Genomic DNA, 17,992 nt, shown 5'->3' with positions numbered 1-17,992 from the left:
CCCAAACCCCGGCCCTGGGGCCGCTTGCGGCCCTCAAGGCCTCTCAATGCAGCCCTCAGGGAGCCCCCAGACTCCAATGAGCCTCTGGCCCTCCGGAGATTTGTTGGAGCCCACACTGGCCCGATGCAATTGCTCTCGGCTTGAGGGAGACTGTTTGACCTCTCGCGCGAGCTGTGGGATGAGGGCTCCCTCCACTGCTTGTTGTGTCACATCTGTGATGCAGTAGCGGCAGCAAAGGACAGGCCAGCCTTGCTTTGTGCCAGGCCTTTTATAGGCCTTGAGCTATTGCAAAACCTTCATTCATTCATATAAGTTCATCTTTAATATATTCATTTATGTAAACAAGTAAACTTATTCAAATTTTAAATGTTAATTAATTCTTTTTTCCCCAACACAGTGTCTGAGAGACAATGTGGCCCTCCTGCCAAAAACTTGGACACCTCTGTTCTAGAACAAAGAAGCAATGGGGCTTGAAATTTGGACTTCTTCCCCAGTTGCAGTGCTGTTGCATTGCGATAATGACAATAGAGAAGGTGGGGAGAAAGAAAGGTCACATTACTTTGAATTCTTATGAGGCATGGTTGCTGCCACTTTCCCCTGGCAAAGGAAGGGCATTTCTAAAGTATGGGGAATGTCCTTGCCCCAGCACAGATAAATGTCTCCTTATTTACAGCCATCCTTCTCCACACTTATACTACTGCTAGTGTTTCTGCTGCCCTACCACGACAAACACAAGTAAGGAGACGTTTGGAAGCTGGTGACGAGTGGAGTAGAGAATTTCTGCGAGCCATCTTTGATTCGGTTATCCAAGTTCTCTTCAGTATAGGGGTGGTGGTGGTGAAAGAATACTTTGGGAACCAGTCCAGGACTAGATCTCACCTATACTCCAGCTTATTATTGGAAAAGAAATAGAACATGTAGAATTGTACGTTGCAGGTGTGAGGTTGGCAGCCCAAGCCTATCCATGCTTGGAAGTTAATCCCACTGAGTGCATTGGGACTTCATAGAAAGTATAATTCGGATCACAGCAGAAGTAAAATTTAGAAAGCCGTAAGAGTATTGAACTAATTTTCTTAACAAGCATGGTTCTCCAACCTTGTGTTGTTGAAGCATGCTCAGAATGTATACTTTTACTGCATACACCAAACCTTGGATTTAACAGGTCTCAACGGACTTTGGAAATAAACGAACAATTTCTAATGTCCACAGTGGTCCATTAAAACAGTGGTTCTCACACTGAGACCCACTTTTTAGAATGAGAATCTGTCAGGACTCACCGGAAGTGATGTCATGACCGGAAGTGACATCAAGCAGGAAAATTTTCGACAATTCTAGGCTGCAATCCTATCCACACTTACCCAGGAATAAGTCCCATTTGCTTATCAAGCATATACATAGTATCTTGTTATAAGTACAGGTCTGTAACATTTCCCCAAATGCAGTCTCATACCATGGTAGCATCAAATCTAATATATTAAAAATAAAATATTGAAATGAGTGAGGACCCACCTGAAATTGGCTCATGTCCCATCTTAGTGGGTCCCGACCCACAGTTTGAGAAACACTGTATTAAACCATACATTACAAAACTTCCTTGGAGCTGCTAAGGAGCTCTGTAAAGTAGTTCAGTGTTGGAAAGACCTCAGGGCAAGCTTACTTACCTTCCAGTACTCCCTTAATACTGGCATTGTCGTTCTTTTTTCCATCCTCAGGCAGAGTGTTCTACAAACGGAGGGGTTTCTCCGTTCTTGGGGCTGATCTAGGAATGGAGAGTTACTCAGGAAGTGAATTCCACTTCCTAAGAACACTTCCTAACTCTCCATTCCTAGAGCAGCCTCAAGCATGGTGAAACATCTCTATTCCTAGAGTGTTCTGCTCAAGGACAGAAAGGACAGCAGCAGCGCCAAGGGAGTCCTGGAAGGTAGGTAAACCTGCTCCTCCACATGCTTACTTACCTTGCAGAGCTCCATTGATGCTACCAGTCCTCTCTCCACCAGGGCACTCAAGGAATGGGAATTTTCCTCCATTCCTAGAGCATCCTGGTGTAGAGCAGAGAAGAACAGCTGCACTGAAAGAGCTTTCTAAGGCAGGATTTAATTGACTAATGGGGAGAAGGTGTGTGTGAATTTAACAGACTTTCAGCATTGATTCCCCCCTTCTCCCCCCATCCATTCCCCCTTCTTTAAAAATCAAGGGTTCACTGTATTGAGTTAAAATACACAGCATGTGTCCATTAGCACTTCTTGCTGGAGTGTTCACAGTCATAATTGCTACTATCCACTTCATCTGGCAGTTTATTACCTTAATCACTGTCACCGATGGCTGGTAAATCATCTAGCCCATTTCCAAACTGTGACTGGAGGTTCAATGAGTTTCCTAACCCAGCTGCCCACGCACTCCATGTTACCTGTGTTGAACTCATGGCATTGGCTGTTCCAGGAAAGGATGTGGGCAATGCCCTTCTGAATGTTGTGCTGAAGAGGTATGTTGAATTTCTGAAAAGACGCTATACTGTGTAACTTGCCAACACCCCCTTTAGTGGATTTGTTTGTAAAATGTTTTTGTGTCTCTAAAATAGATTGCTTTTGCAAGAATACTAAGTAAACAGAAGTGTGTGTGTGTCCCTTTTCTCCCACTCCCCTTTTACAGTCAACCTTTGGTGCCCAGGGACAATATCACAGCATGGATGAATGCAATTGGATTGATCATCACTGCCTTACCTGTAAGTCATCTTGTATTTTGGACTTAAATGAAGAGAGAGTTAATTTGGTAGGAGTGGAGTATCTTCTTTTTATGCTCCTGTGCTCCATGGCCAGGCGCTTCTTTTATGAACAGAAGGAGAGCCGTGCTCTTGAAAGGGGTCCTCAAGAGCAGAATGGGCCCATCCTGCAGCACAGCCCTCAAAGAAAATGCTTCTGGTCCCGTGCACCGCTGGGCTAATGGTTGGAATTCAATCCACAGACTGCTGGAAAAGTGAATTAAATGCCAATGGACTGGACAAAATGTTGGGGTGTGAGGGATCAACCAGTCACTAAACCCCTGAAAATTTGGCTGTTCTCTGAACAGCCACTGGCAGGCTTTATATGTGTTTTGTAAGGCATGAGAGGTAGAGAATTTCTATTTTGGATGAAAGTTGAGAACATTTAAACATTAGCTTCTCCGATGCCACCATTGATGTGTGAAAGATGTACATGCCCTTTTCAGACCAAGGGGACATGCAGCTGAGACTTAGAATTTAGATTCATTGTGGCATGTATGCACAGTGCACATGAGGTCAAAGGAAGGCATGCTTTCTTTTCACATGTGTACGCTTGGTAAATCCACATTCATTTTGTCATACAAGACTGTTCTAAAATGTTCAGTCTGTTTGTCTGATGCCAAGTGCTGGTTTCATAGTCATCGTATGGGACATCTCTGGCCATTCCGACTGTCTGGCTCCCTTAGCTATGTAGTAACTTTTCATGGGAGTTAATTTAAGAACTTCTGTTCTTCAGTAATATCTCACGATGCTCTTGGTTTTAAACATGTTGTGTAACTTTCTATGTCAGTAGCTGATTTTCTATGTGATACTGACATGGCTTTTCACGCCTGATACCACCACGCAAGCCAGATCGGAATGAAACACCTGAATGTAGTGGTTCTTGAAAGAAAGAGCCTTCTTTCAAATTGTAAAAATCCCTATTTAATAAGGGATTTAAATAAAGCCTGCCTATGTAAACCGCCTTGAATAAAGTCTTGAATAAAGACCAAAAAAGGCGGTATATAAATACCTGTTGTTATTATTATTATTATTTTCTACATTCTCAAAGTGTGGAGTGGCACCACATGGAATCCATGCTGCTTCCTTCCATAGTGTAAGAATTGGGTCACAGTGATTTGAAGTTATTCTGTATTAAAGGAGGAGGGGAGAGGGGGCGGCCCAGTCCAACGCTGAGGAGCTGGTGGAGAGGCAACTTTTCGATGCCTCTCCACAACGCTTCTGGGCGCTCCTCCTCCAGCGGGGGGGAGGCTCAAGGAGGCGCCCCAGGAGGTTCAGCGCCCGGGCTTTTGCTTCATTTGCCCACCTCCAGGTAAGCCAGTGCTTGACACTTCTCTCTGTGTAGATGATTGTCTCCACTAAAGTATACTGATCATTGACATGGGGTGATATTTCACTTTATTTTGCAAGGAGCCCTACTGGATTGTCCTCCATGAGCGGATTGTGAGTGTTATCAACAGCCCAAGCCTAACTTCAGAGACTGAATGGGTTGGTTACCCATTCCAGCTGTTTGACTTCACAGCTTGCCACCAGTCTGAGATGTGCTGCAGCTACACATTGGCATTGGCACATGCTGTCTGGCATCATTCAAGCATTGGTCAACTGTCCCTCATTCCAAAGTAGGTGTAGAGGGTATGCTGTGTAATTTCTGAATATGATGTTCACCTAATTAGTATGTACAGTTTCTGTATGTACAGAAGTACATTGATCATAGCATAGGACTCTTGTTACATTAAGTACTTTTATAACCTATTGTTATCAGTACCACCGGACTCTTCAGATTTCAGCAGATTTCAGGGTAAGACATACTAGCCTTGTCTGTATTGTCCTTGCTTATTATAGTTTCTGAAATACCATAGGTTTCTCACGGAGGTCTTGATACCAATTGTGAAGACTGAACTCCAGCTGCTCTATGTTTATCACCTTGTCGGTCCATTCTTACAGCGATTTCAACAAGAGAGGACAAGATGCATGCTAGAGGTAGGTGGCTATACAAATGGTTACTGCTATTGGTTACAGCTGAAGATACCAAGCTTTTGAAATGTGGGCATTCTGTCCAAAAAGGAATTTTCAGCAAACTGTCCTTGTCCTGCCAACAAGAACTGATCCCAAAAAGAGGCATTTTGAATCTCTTTCCTGTGTTTGTTTTTCCATTTTCTTGGGAAACTTCAAATATAACAAACTTTACAGCAGTATGTCCATACCGTGAACACAGAGCAGGAGAATGTATATGTTACATAGCTAAGTAAGTGTGTGATCTTGAGTGTTCCTTCTCTCCCACCTATCTGCCTCCCTTTTTTTGCTGTCATTTTTTTGCAGCAGTTATGTTTCAAATTTGTTCAGTAGATTTCAGTGAGTGTTTAAAAATAAACTCACCAGGACATTTTCAGTATCACAAAACTAATTACACAGTAAGTAGCTAAAGAAAGCAGACTTGAAGCTCAGCCTTTGAAGGCAGGAAGGAACATGATGGCTTTTTTTAGCATTTCTTTCTATAGCCAGCCAGGTAAATTGAGGAATATGAGTTTAATTCTTTTTCTGTTGTGTTTGAAAGAAGAAATTTCCTTAATGCTTAAAAGTCTCATCCTAGGAATGAGGGTTATTGCCACCTAATAATAATATTAATATTATATTGCTTTTCAATAGAAGAGTTCACAAAGTGGTTTACAGGCAAAATTTTGCATTTTGCAATTCTGACATTCCTGGAATGGCTAAGGATTAGTGAGTATATTATGCATTATCTTGCACCCAAGATCCTGTTCTGGATATAAATGTTCTTTAAAATAGTTCACAAATTGGATAGTAGCTTCAATAAAGAATTTTTATCTGAACAGTTGGCTTCCCTACTGGATAAAAAAATGTTCTTGTGGATCTTGGACAAAACATAGAACACTGGTACATGTGGTAAATTCAATTATGGATCCTGTTCTTATTTCCTCAGATTCAATCCGTTTGTTCACAGAACCTTGTATTTTATGCAAAATTCAGATGATTTTATTTTGACATGGCAGAGTATATCTTGAGCTCAATTTGTGCAAACTGGAGGCACAAATGCCCACAGGCAAGAGAAGCTGCCAATATCTCCCTCCTTTATACCATTCCCCCCCCCCCCCATATTCCATATTGCTCCAGAGATCTCTCAACTTTTAGGTGTGGGTTAAGGCACAATGCATTACATGCAAACGTCCACAACCAGTTGTTTGAATAATATGGGGCATTTTGCATACAAAAGAGACTTTAACACCCCTGCATATTTCTTGGTACCCTTATCACTTAGATCAGGGCTCGTTGGGGAATATTCTGTAGCCCCAAAAGTTGTCAGTCTGTTTAAATCTGGCTTTGAAAATAGGTACACAGATTCTTCAGTTTGCATAACTCCATACAGAGATGCCATCCAGGAAGTCTCCAAATAAGTATCTTTGTCATTGTTACACCTTTTAGTTTCCTTTTTATTCTTTTCTTTCTGTCTTGGGAATAGAAATGTTAGCCATGAAAAATAAATGTGACTTAAACTCAAGTATCCGGGAATACACACCTTCTGTACTCTGTGTGTTTGTGTGTGACAATAGATTGGAGTGGCTTTTTATGAGATGCTTCTGGAGGTGGACCAGTGCAACACACATCTCAACTACATAGATCCCATATGTGATTTTCTGTATCATGTGAAGTACATGTTTACTGGAGACAGTGTGAAAGACCAAGTAAGTTAAAAAAAACAAAAAAAACCACAGTTGAATGAAGCGCCACACCAATGATGCAATGACACACTGCTACATCTGTGGTTTTCCATTTTAAATTCCATTTAAATTTTAAATGTATACCAGAGGATACAACCAGTCCTACTATGAGGCTAACTGAAATCTTTTGAGTGCTCTCTTATTTATTTTTTATTTTTTTATTAAGGCTTTAGTTGGAAGAATTCAGGTTTCATCTAATTCTGTGACAAACCACATGATGCATTGTGCAATTAAATGACTCGCACTAGGTTTTGAATTTCTAGCAAAACGAGTGAGTGAGAGTGAGAGTGAGAGAGAAGTGTGTACCTGAAAGAATTTGGGATAGGAGTTGCACTCTTGTCTGGCAAACCAGACCACTGTTGTCACCTTTTGTACATAATTGGTTAAAGCTAAAAGTCTTCAACAGGCATGTAAGCCTCTTCAGGCTCTTTCTATCAGCAGTAACTAGAGCACAACAATGAGGTGTTCAGGAAAAGTCATTGACTTATTTACAGTAGGTCCGCTTATTTAAGTTGTCATAAATTCACCATTATACCCTAGTCTAAGGTACTCTTTTCCTCTTTGTATTTGAATGCTAATCAGCATCGAAAGGATAACTATAATGCCATTGAAGGAGAGATACTAAGCTAGGTGGGGCTGAAGGCCTGTACTATCTATCCAAGACATGTTGCTGGAAGTGTATAGGAATCTTGTGTTTTTTAAACTAAACAGAAAACAAAGACTCTGTTCTGCAAAATAGTGATGATAGAAATTGTAGAACTGTAATTTTATTTTAATATTGTAGCCCTCCTCATGGCTGTGAGGATAAAAATTGAACAAATAATATCTGCTATAAATATATCTTTACCCAATCTTTTTATCTTCCTGTGATTTTTATTAAAGGTTGAGAAAATTATTTGCAATTTGAGGCCTACTCTGAAACTTCGTCTGCGATTCATACACATCAGCAAAATGGAGTCATCTTCTGTTCCTCAGCAACCTATGAGTACCGTCTCTCCAGCTCCTCAGCCTAGTCAGGTGCCAGTTAATGTCACTTTACCAGTATCCCAATAAAAGTAGGCACTGAACTAGTCTGCACACCAGGAATTCTGATGTTGGCCAAGATGATTAGAGGGACTCCAGGAACCAAAGCCAAACTCCAGCCAAAGCTGATGTATAAATAGCCCATTGTTTTAAGCAACAATAATCCCCATTGTCCTTGGTTTTTCCCTATTTGTGTGTCATTTTTTTTCTAGGCAGTAGCACTTGTACTGTTTCACTTTAACAGCAAGGATCTTTTTACATTGGAAATATTAATGTCATGCTTTTCTAGCTGTGTCTCTGGAACATGACATCTGTGAGTCAACAAAAAGAGTGAGGCTGTAATCCTCAAATTATTGAGACCAGAATAAATTAAATGTTAAACTGTTTAAATTCCATTGACTTGCAAGGTTGCTTAATAGACATCTTGAATGCCCCCCTCCCCCACATCATCTCCGTCATCCAGCTAATGGGTATGATTAGCATGTTATGATTAGCCTGGGTATGATTGAGGCTTATTGCCTCAAGAAACCTTTTGATGCTGTAGTGAAGGCTACAGACTATGGAGAAAAAACTGTTAAGGCATTCTGGAAATCTTAACATGAGACACTCTATCATGCTTGTTGGTGAGACATGGGAGGATTTGTATGAATGGAGTTTGGAGAAAACTGTGCCCGTATCTCATGTGTGACTGTCAAAGCTTTAATGCTGAAACCAACCTATCTGCAACCAGAGAGAATATTGTGAGCCTAGCTAAGAAAGTGGGTCTTGATAAGGTGGCGTTAGAAGATAAGCAGTAGTTATTGGAGATTCACAAAGAAGATCTTTCAACCCCAAGATTTGCTTGAATTTGAGAAGCAGAGGGAATGTGAGGGGGAAGAGAGTAAAGAGGAAGTTGATGTGCAAACTCTGATACCTAAGCAATTAACGCAGGCATTCAATTTAAGCAAGAGTGCTTTGGCTATCTTAGATAAGGATGATTCAAACACCAAAAGTTGCTTGGCTTGCAGGGGAGAATGTGACAGCCACACAAAAGACACTATTATCCTTCTCAAAAACACCCTGCAACAACAAACTATTTGAACCATCATCTTTGGCAGCCTAGCTATCCCACTCCTAGTAGCCTCCCTCCATAACTGCCAAGTTAGCACCATGAGTGCTTGCTGACTTTTCCTCTAATCCATACCAATCCCATTATTTCTTATGGGAAAGCCAGCTTCCTTTTATGCATTTTTGATATACACACCGTTTCCCAGAAGCATAACCCCATGTAAATGAAAAGCTGCCTGTATATTTATTGGAGTTCTTGTTTATTTTCTACCTGCATTTTGAACTGTAGCATTTACTATACTTTATTTTGGACTTGTATAATAGTAATTTTGTTCCAAGTTCTGTTTTTTGTGCTGGCAGCATGTGCAAGGATTTTTGGAATCAGATATGGTTTGACGGTTGTAAGGTTTGTAAAATATTGTTCATAGTTGGTAGCACTGAAAAAGTTTAATAAAGGTAACTTTTATAATTTACTCTTTATATCTTAATTATTTCATGTTGAAGCTACTTGGTTTTATGCCTTAACTTCATTCATGCTGTAAGAGTAGGTGGTCCCAGGCTAATAACTGGGATGCAAGAAACCCAGATGCGTGCTCTTTTTTCCTAAAATCCCACTATGCCATAGAAATAAGCTTCTAGGAACTGAGCAGTCTAGGGCAAAAAAGCAAATGTCTTATGTTTTGAGTTCCATTTTGGCACAGATGAATGCTGCATTTGGAATCTTGACTCCGCAGGAAGCTCCAAAACAGGACAGAGTGACTGCCACAGCTGAATGGAGAATGGTGCTCACTTCTTCTGGTGTTTTACCACAAGCTGGGTTGACCTCCATTATATCAACTGCTGAAAGCAACCCTGAAAGGGAAAGAGCAACCATTCAATGCTTCAAAGGTGCATATCAAAAATGGAGGACAGGACGACTGCGGACTGCAAAGGGAATGTGGTTCTGAAATGTAAAGTAGATATGCTAAGTTAGCATCTTATTTTGTTTTAGTCTAGAGGTCCTTTATTTCCAGCTAGGAACTTTTGTCTCATTGATAATAGGAGGGAGCGAATGAACAGTGACCATTTTGTAAATTGAGTGCCTGGCTATCTGCCCATTTTCTTCTGTTTATCCCAACAATGAGGACTGCGAATCTAAGCCTAGGCACTAGCTAGGAGGCCTGACTTCAAAGTAACCACACCACCATACAGCACTCCATCAGGACCCAATGTCTGCCAGCTTTAGATCCCCCTTTTTAAAAAAAAAAAAAAAAAGCCATTGCTCCAAGTACCCTTCTCATTCTGAAAGGGAGCTTCAGAAATATCTGTGATGATGCTGCAACTTTAGAGTGAGCGCATTCTCATTTTGGATAAGGGGTGTTTGACAGAAGCAATGAACTCAGCCAATGGTGCTGCTTCACCTTGCCCCCTCCTGAAATGAGACTGACCTCACTGTGGTCCCTACATCACTGTTGGAACAAGCTACCCATCTTAGCAAGGAGGTAGCATAATAAGCCTTTGCACCTCATTAGTCCCAGCAGGGCTGGGGAACTGGAAGGAAGAGCTCATGAATATGGAGCTTTGCTCTGCTGGGCCTATGGCAGTAAAAAAAAAAAAAAAACCAACCTTGGGGAAAAGCTACTAGAGGGCAGCTTATCAAGGACCTTCAAAAACAGAGCAAGTCCTGCCATTTGACCAAAATTTATCCAAACTGGACAAACCAGACTAAAAATGAATGGCTACTCTGTGAACTGTTTTTTAAAAATAAAGTTAAAAGTTTTTCCTTAAGGTAGCCCAAGATTTAACTAGTGAGTAGAAGTATTTTCCCCACTCAAGATACCCAGCACTGATAATGCCAACATTCAGTATTTCAAGATTGCTGTATGTTGTGCCAATGGGTTATCGGTGTCCAAAACATCCTGTGCAAATGTGTGTATGTTTGCATCTGGTATGAACTGAACCAAGCGAAGTAACAGTAGCTTTTCTAGGATACTAGGATGTAAGAAAATCCCTTGGAACAAGTTAATTGAAATGTTTTCTTGGGTAGAGCACAGAATTCTATTACTGAATTTACTGGGCACAGTTAGATGGCATTGCCATGAGTAGGACCCTCATGTGCTTGGTTTCAAGTCAAACCCTGAAATTCTTCACTCAGCTCTATTATTGGAATGGAGAATCAATACCTTCTAATTTCTCTTTTATACTTTATTTCTTGTATTTTGTTTATGAAGCCCCTTCCTGAACTGGAAATCCCTCAATGTTTAGAGTTCTGGTGGTGGGTGATGTCTGTTCCAAATATGCAGCTAGAATTTTCAGAAGTTATTCTACCGTTTTTATGAGGTGTTTCTGCCATGTAGATGCCCTCTCTTAAAGTCATTCCTCCAGGGATAGGGGTACCAGTAGCTGGGGCCACAGAAGGGTCCAAGCCATCGATACCAAAACTCAGATGAATCAGTCTCCTTTTACTAAAGTTAAGCAGGAAAAAAACAAATGTTTATATTGTATTTTTTTTAAATAGTTTGAACAGTAACAATTAAAACACTGGATACAATTGCTTTTTGTCTATTTTCTTTCTGCCCACCACCTTTCCATCCCAGTTCCTGTAGCATGTCTTAAAACACCACATCCCTCTGACTTCCCCCTCTGAACCCGTAAAATAGAGAGAGAGTGTGCATGTTATCCATAGATGTTGCTGGCAGCAAGTAGTTAAAGAGACCTAACAAGTTATGCCAGGGGACAGAACAGACTTAATCAAATGCAGAAAAAGATTATTGCAAAAAAGAAACAAGCTCATGAGGAAGCTGCTTGAACCACTCACTAATGAGGCTATACTATATCTCCAAAACTAGACGTAATAGGGCAAAACAGATGCCATTTTTAAAATTGGCACCCCAAATTCATATCAAACCACCATAAAGTTTGGGAAAAACTTTTCTGACCCTCAATTTTGTAGGCCTGTGTTATTGGATGCGCTTGTTTGGCCCATAAGTAAGCAAGTGTTTCTTCCAATCCCCGGTTAATCTACTTCAGTCATGGAATAACACTTCATTCCAAGAGATTTTACAAGAAGCCTAAAACAATTAGACACATTACACATCAGTGGCTTATGAGTCATAATGTTCTCTAAGACAGCAGCACTCGTGGAATTATGCTCCAGGATATCCTGGGGTTCCTTGATGAGACCAGTGACAACAGAGGAGCTTCTATGAAAGACAACCTCCCTGCTTGGTATTTTCTAGGATGCACTTTCATTTTCCAGCTGATGAAATTAATAACTAGAAATGTTATACCCAACTTTCTCAATTAACTGAAGAGAGCCACAGTAATTAAAAACCATTAAAATAGAATATAAAGCAAAGAAAAATTAACAACCAGTACAAACAAACAAGAATAAAACTAATGAGAAGGTTATTGCAGAGAGAAAAGGCTTGAAACAAACAGTCTTCAGTTGGCAACAAAAGGAATTAGCCGCATTTCACATGGAAGTGAGTTTGACATCAAGGGGGAACACAACCAACAGGCCTCACATTCTGTGCAAGAAATCTTGAAGGTAGACAGAAAATCAGTGATTCACCTTTTCCTCAGAAAAAGTGAACTGCCTTTCAGATTTTGTTCCCCCTTTTTTGGATCCAAGGGTAGTTCTGGTCTTGGAAGATGTAGAACAGAAATCCTAGTTGTTTTGGTGGGATTTCTGACCTCCCTGCAAGTATATTTAAGAAGTGGTGTCTCTGTTTTCATGGCTTGGGGCATCCAGAAAGCTTTGGGCTTCCATCATGCTCCTTTAAAAATCTGAACTCCCAAGTAACACTTGGGTGTCCCAGAGAACTGGATCAGACAAGGCCTACATCAGCCTGCATGTTCATTTGATTTAAGTAATATTGTCTATCTCAGTGGTTCTCACACTGAGACCCACTTTTTAGAATGAGAATCTGTCTGAACCCACTGGAAGTGATGTCATGACCAGAAGTGACATCAAACAAAAATTTTTAACAATCCTAGGCTGCAATCCTACCCACATGTACCCAGGAGTAAGTCCCATTTACTAACATTGTTAAAAGAATATACATAGTAGCTTGTTAAAAGTACAAGTATGTAACATTTCCTCAAATGCAGTTACATATCTTGGTAGCATCAAGTCTAATATATAAAAATAAAATATTGAAATGAACGGGACCCACCTGAAACTTGCTTACAACTCACAGTTTGAGAAACACTGGTCTATCTCATATTAACAGAATTCATGCATTGTACAAAAACCATAAAGGAGACATAAAACATTTTTTATGCACCATAAGTGGAAAACACCCAGAGGCAGCCACTCATAGTGCAATGAAAAGGAGACTCCTTGCTCTTCAAGATCCATATCTAACGCCAATATACGCAACATCATCTTAAGCAGACAGGTATGGTTTCCCCCAAGAAATCTAGTCACATCAGGAATCTAAGGGAACAGTAAAATTTGTCCTATCTGGATACCAGGGCCAGCCCAAGATGCAGCATGCCAAATCCTGCCCCTGTTATCCAATGATGTTCCAGCCTCTGCTACTCCCAACTCAGCACTCTCCTTCCTTCCACATTTCCTCTTTCTTCCTTCTCCCTCCACCGCTGGATTAGAAAAGGAAGAGCAGTGGAGCAGACAGAGAAAGGCACCCCCCCCCATCAATCTGCTCCCTGCCACTCACTTTGAGTGGCAACATGGATGGGCTGGCCCCGAGTCTGTCTCATTATATACACTGGATTTTAGTTGGGCTTCTTTCAAGGAAGAAGTCAATAATTCACAAGGTTCAATTTTGACAAGGAAACCCTTATCACAAGCCACCGTTTACTCCCACCTCTTGATCTTTCCAGCATCACTCTTTCTTTGCTCCACTTTTCATCATCCTCTGATTCATTTGCCTCTAAAGTCATGACTCTACTTTGTTTATTAAACACTTGCTTCAATCCCAGTTTTGTTTCATATAACCTTTTGGAGCTATGCTCAGGAAAACAGCAATTTAGAATTCAAGAGCTAGATGGATTGTAAAATTAGTTTCCTGCCCCGGGTATCAGTGTTCTTCTCAGGATATTTTCTTGAGAATTTCTAATATCTGTGAGCCCAGGCAATAGTGACCTGCACCACCATACCTCCTGACTTCCCCCCCGCCCCATTTGGCCACCCTTGGGGTCAGTTGTACCCCTGTGGATGAACAGGGGTGGGCAGGTGAGCAGGCTAGCTGGCAGGAGGGCCCATGAGCACCCATGGCTTGGGAGGAGGAAGAGAATCCTCCCCCCCCTTTCCTTTTCCTTTTCCTTACTGGAGCTCCATGCATAGCTGCTTTCCCTCCACAGTGTGGCCTCTCTTTGAAACTTCAAACAGAAGCTGTGCAGGTGGGGGGGGGGAGAAGCTGTACCTGAAGCTCCTGTAAGTAAAGGAAAAGGAATGGGGCACACCATGAGCGCTTGGTGCTTCACAAGCACCAAATGAGCAAGGAAAAGAGATGTGGAGATGTGGCAGCTTTCTTTTTTCTGCTACTATCCTCTTCCAGTTTGCTCTCAGAAAGTTTGGAAGAGGTTGGAGCCCTCACTGGAGCAGCAGCCTGGAGAGGGCTGAAAGCTTGTTCATTCAGCACAGGCTTGTTTATATATTCAAGGGTGCCTTGTCTAATGATCCCAAGCATAGAATTGGTCTTCTCTACTGCTGCTGCACATTGGGTCGACACTTTCATCGAGCTGTCCACCACCACCCCAAGATCTCTCTCCTGATCTGTCACAGACAGCTCAAAACCCATTAGCCTATATGTGGTTTGGATTTTTTGCCCCAATGTGCATGACTTTACACTTACTTACATTGAAACGCATCTGCCATTTTGCTGCCCATTCTGCCAGTTTGGAGAGATCCTTCTGGAGCTCCTCACAATCACTTCTGGTCTTCACCGCTCGGAAAAGTTTGGTGTCATCTTCAAACTTAGGCACCTCACTGCTCAACCTTGTCTCCAGGTCCAGGTTGAAAAGCACCGGTCCGAGGACAGATCCTTGGGGCACACCACTTTTCTCCCTCTCTCCATTGTGAAAATTGCCCATTGACACCCACTCTCTGTTTCCTGGTCTTCAGCCAGGTGTCAATCCAGGAGAGGATCTGCCCTCTAATTCACTGACTGTGGAGTTTTTTTAGTAGACTTTGGTGAGGGACCATGTCGAATGCCTTCTAGAAAGTCCAGATATAGAATGTCTACGGGTTCTCCCGTATCCACATGCCTGTTGACCTTTTCAAAGAATTCTATAAGGTTCATGAGGCAAGACTTACCCTTACAGAAGCCATGCTGATTCTCCCACAGCAAGGCCTGTTCGTCTATTTGTTTTGAGATTCTATCTTTGATGAGGCATTCCACCATCTTACCAGGTATAGATGTTAGGCTGACCAGCCTATAGTTTCCAGGGTCCCCCCTTTCCCTTTTTAAAGATCGGGAAAGATGACATTTGCTATCCTCCAGTCCTCTGGCACCAAAACGTGGCTGTTTTGAGGGACAAGTTGCATATTCTAGTCAAGAAATCAGCAACTTCATTCTTCAATTCCTTAATAACTCTTGGGTGGATGCCATCAGGGCCCGGTGACTTATTGATCTTTAATTTATCAATGAGGTCTGAAACATCTTCTCTTTCAGCCTCTATCTGACTTAATTCCTTGATCAGGAGAGGCCATTCAGGCAGCGGTATTTGCCTGAGGTCTTCTGCCATGAAGACAGATGCAATTCACTCATTTATTTTCTCTGCCGTATCTAAGTCTCCTTTTATCTCCCCTTTCCCTCCCTCACCATCCAGAGGGCCAACCGCTTCTCTGGCGGGTTTCCTGCTTCTAACATATTTGAAGCTTTTATTATTCCCCTTAATGTTGCTGGCCATGCGTTCCTCATAGTCTCGCTTGGCCTCCCGTATCATCATCTTACATTTCTTTTGCCACAGTCTCCTTATTCTCCTCATTAGGGCAAGACTTCCATTTATGGAAGGAAGCTTCCTTGTCCTTTGCGGCCTCTCTAACTTGGCTGGTTAGCCATGCAGGCACCCTCCTGGACTTAGTGGAGCCCTTCTGCCTTTGCGGTATACACATCTGCTGGGTCTCTATTACTGTTGTTTTAAGCAGCCTCCATGCACTCTGGAGAGATTGGACTCTTTTTACCTTCCCTTTCAACCTAACCAGCCTCCTCATTTGAGGAAAGTCCGCTCGTCGGAAGTCAAGGGTTTTTGTGAGAGATTTGCCCAATATTCTTCCCCCGACGTGCATGTTGAAACGGATTGCAGCATGATCACTGTTCCCCAATGGCTCAGTAACACTGACATCTCTAACCAGGTCCTGTGTACCACACAATATTAAATCCAGAGTCACCTGCCCTCTGATGGGCTCCATGACTAGCTGCTCTTATATATATATATATATATATATAATTTATTTATTACAGATACAGGAAAGGGAATAGGTTTTACTTAGGGTAGGTACAACACAGGTTACACATAAGGGTTATGACTAGCTGCTCTAAGGCACAGTCATTTAGCATGTCAAGGAATCCGGTCTCCTTTTTGTGACCAGAACACAAATTTACCCAGTCTATATGAGGATAATTGAAGTCCCCCATGATTACAACCCTGTCCCTCCTTGTCACCTCCCTGATCTGTTTCCTCATTTCAAGGTCCCCTTCCGGTTTCTATAGTACGCCCCCAGTATTACATCGCTCCTCAGGCCTGGTAATTTAACCCACAGAGATTCTACGGTGGAGTCGGACCCACCTTCAATCTCTACTTTGCTGGATTCTATCCCTTCCTTAACATAAACGGCCACCCCACCTCCAACATGCCCTTCCCTGTCCCTCCTGTAGAGTTTATAGCCCAGGATTGCAGTATCCCACTGATTCTCCGCATTCCACCAGGTTTCCGTTATGCCCACTATGTCAATGTTTTCTGTCGTCACCAAACGTTCGTTCTCCCATCTTTGCTCAGAGACTTCAGGCATTTGCATAAAAGCATTTGTACATGGAATGCCCCACGATGGACTGCTTATTAGCTCCTTTGTATCTGCATCCTCTCATTGTGCCAAACCATCTATCACATCCCATCATGCTACCATTCTCAATTTCTTCTACTCTGCCATTACCTTGTTGTTCTCTAACCTCCCCATCCTCATCCCATAGGGATGAGGAGTCCTGAACCGGATGCCACTTGGCTCCTGTCGGCCTTCCCCCAGGGATCAGTTTTAAAGCTGCTCTGCCACCTTTTTAATGTTATGCGCCAGCAGTCTGGTTCCATTCTGGTTCAAGTGAAGCCCGTCCCTCTTGTACAGGCCCCGCTTGTCCCAAAACATTCCCCAGTGCCTAATGAATCTAAACCCCTCCTCCCTACACCACCGTTTCATCCATGTATTGAGACCCCTGATCTCCGCCTGCCTAGCTGGCCCTGCGCGTGGAACAGGTAGCACTTCTGAGAAGGCTACCCTTGAGGTTCTGGCTTTCAGCTTCCTACCTAATAGCCTAAATTTGGCCTCCAGGACCTCCCGACTACACTTGCCCACATCATTGGTGCCGACATGCATCACAACTGCTACCTCCTCCCCAGCACTGTCTACCAGCCTGTCTAGATGAGAAGTGATGTCCACAACCTTCGCACCAGGCAGGCATGTTGCCATGCTGTCCTCACATCCATCGCAAACCCCTCTCTCTATGTTTCTAATAATTGAATCCCCCACTACAAGAAACCCCTGACCCCCCCTCCCACCGAGGAGTATCCTGAGTGCGTTCGGATACGGGCCCGTCCCCTGGAGAAGGGGTCCCCCCTAGGGGATTGATTCCCTCCTCTCCAGGATGACGTCCTCCAGCCCTGAAACTTCCCACCTGGACAGCTGAGGAGCTGAACGCCTGAGGTTGGGACAAAGCCTGATTGTCCCCCGAAGTCTCCCCTCGGTCCTTCTCTGCCTGCCTCTGCTTCTCCAGGTCGGCCACCAAAGCTTCAAGGGAGCAGACGTGTTCCCTGAGTCCCTGGAGCTCCTTGCACCGAGGACACACCCATGACTTATGCCCCAGAAGCATATAGTCATACATGTGGCACTTGATGCAAAACACTGGATAGCCCTCACCCTGCTGCTGGCTGTCTGACTGCATAGTTTTGGGGGTTTTTTGTTCGTTTGTTTAGGGGTACTTAAAAACCCTTCACTGGTTTACTGCCCTCTTCTCAAGGGAAGAGGAGGGCGGTGTCTGGGGCCTTTGCTTCCTTGCCCTGCTGCTGAACTCACACCAAGGCTAAATTCGCAGTGCCTTACCTGGCACTTTGTTCCTGAGGCACTTGGTTTCCCAGAGGCCACGCGCACTTCCGCAGAGAGGCTCACGCGGTGGCAGGCACTAGCTTTATCATGACAAGGCCGGTCCAGGGCCAAGGGAATAGTTGTGATTCAAAGATAACCCATAACCATGTTGTTGCCATTCCTGCA

At 42.9% G+C, this 17,992-nt stretch overlaps 2 protein-coding genes across 3 annotated transcripts in view; one reads left to right on the top strand and one right to left on the bottom strand.

Annotated features, from left to right (window-relative positions):
• The window catches only part of MED23 (mediator complex subunit 23), a 52,189-nt gene extending 43,151 nt beyond the window's left edge, over nucleotides 1–9,038 (top strand). For both annotated transcript variants that reach the window (XM_066614639.1, XM_066614630.1), the window contains 6 exons: nucleotides 2,317–2,482; nucleotides 2,650–2,722; nucleotides 4,169–4,377; nucleotides 4,618–4,738; nucleotides 6,328–6,459; nucleotides 7,378–9,038. In XM_066614639.1, the coding sequence (XP_066470736.1) occupies nucleotides 2,317–2,482; nucleotides 2,650–2,722; nucleotides 4,169–4,377; nucleotides 4,618–4,738; nucleotides 6,328–6,459; nucleotides 7,378–7,548 (872 nt within the window). In that variant the 3' untranslated portion in view covers nucleotides 7,549–9,038. The remainder of the gene's footprint in view (nucleotides 1–2,316; nucleotides 2,483–2,649; nucleotides 2,723–4,168; nucleotides 4,378–4,617; nucleotides 4,739–6,327; nucleotides 6,460–7,377) is intronic.
• The window catches only part of ARG1 (arginase 1), a 37,418-nt gene continuing 27,773 nt past the window's right edge, over nucleotides 8,348–17,992 (bottom strand). The window contains 4 exon segments of the mRNA XM_066622741.1: nucleotides 8,348–9,417; nucleotides 10,873–11,003; nucleotides 11,516–11,548; nucleotides 11,550–11,615. Coding sequence (XP_066478838.1) covers nucleotides 9,239–9,417; nucleotides 10,873–11,003; nucleotides 11,516–11,548; nucleotides 11,550–11,615 — 409 coding nt within the window. The 3' untranslated portion in view covers nucleotides 8,348–9,238.

This window comes from Tiliqua scincoides, chromosome 1 (assembly GCF_035046505.1).
Source record: "Tiliqua scincoides isolate rTilSci1 chromosome 1, rTilSci1.hap2, whole genome shotgun sequence".
Lineage (NCBI taxonomy): Eukaryota > Metazoa > Chordata > Lepidosauria > Squamata > Scincidae > Tiliqua > Tiliqua scincoides.
The sequence above is the reverse complement of the archived record's forward strand: the minus strand, read 5'-3'. Positions and strand labels throughout refer to the sequence as shown.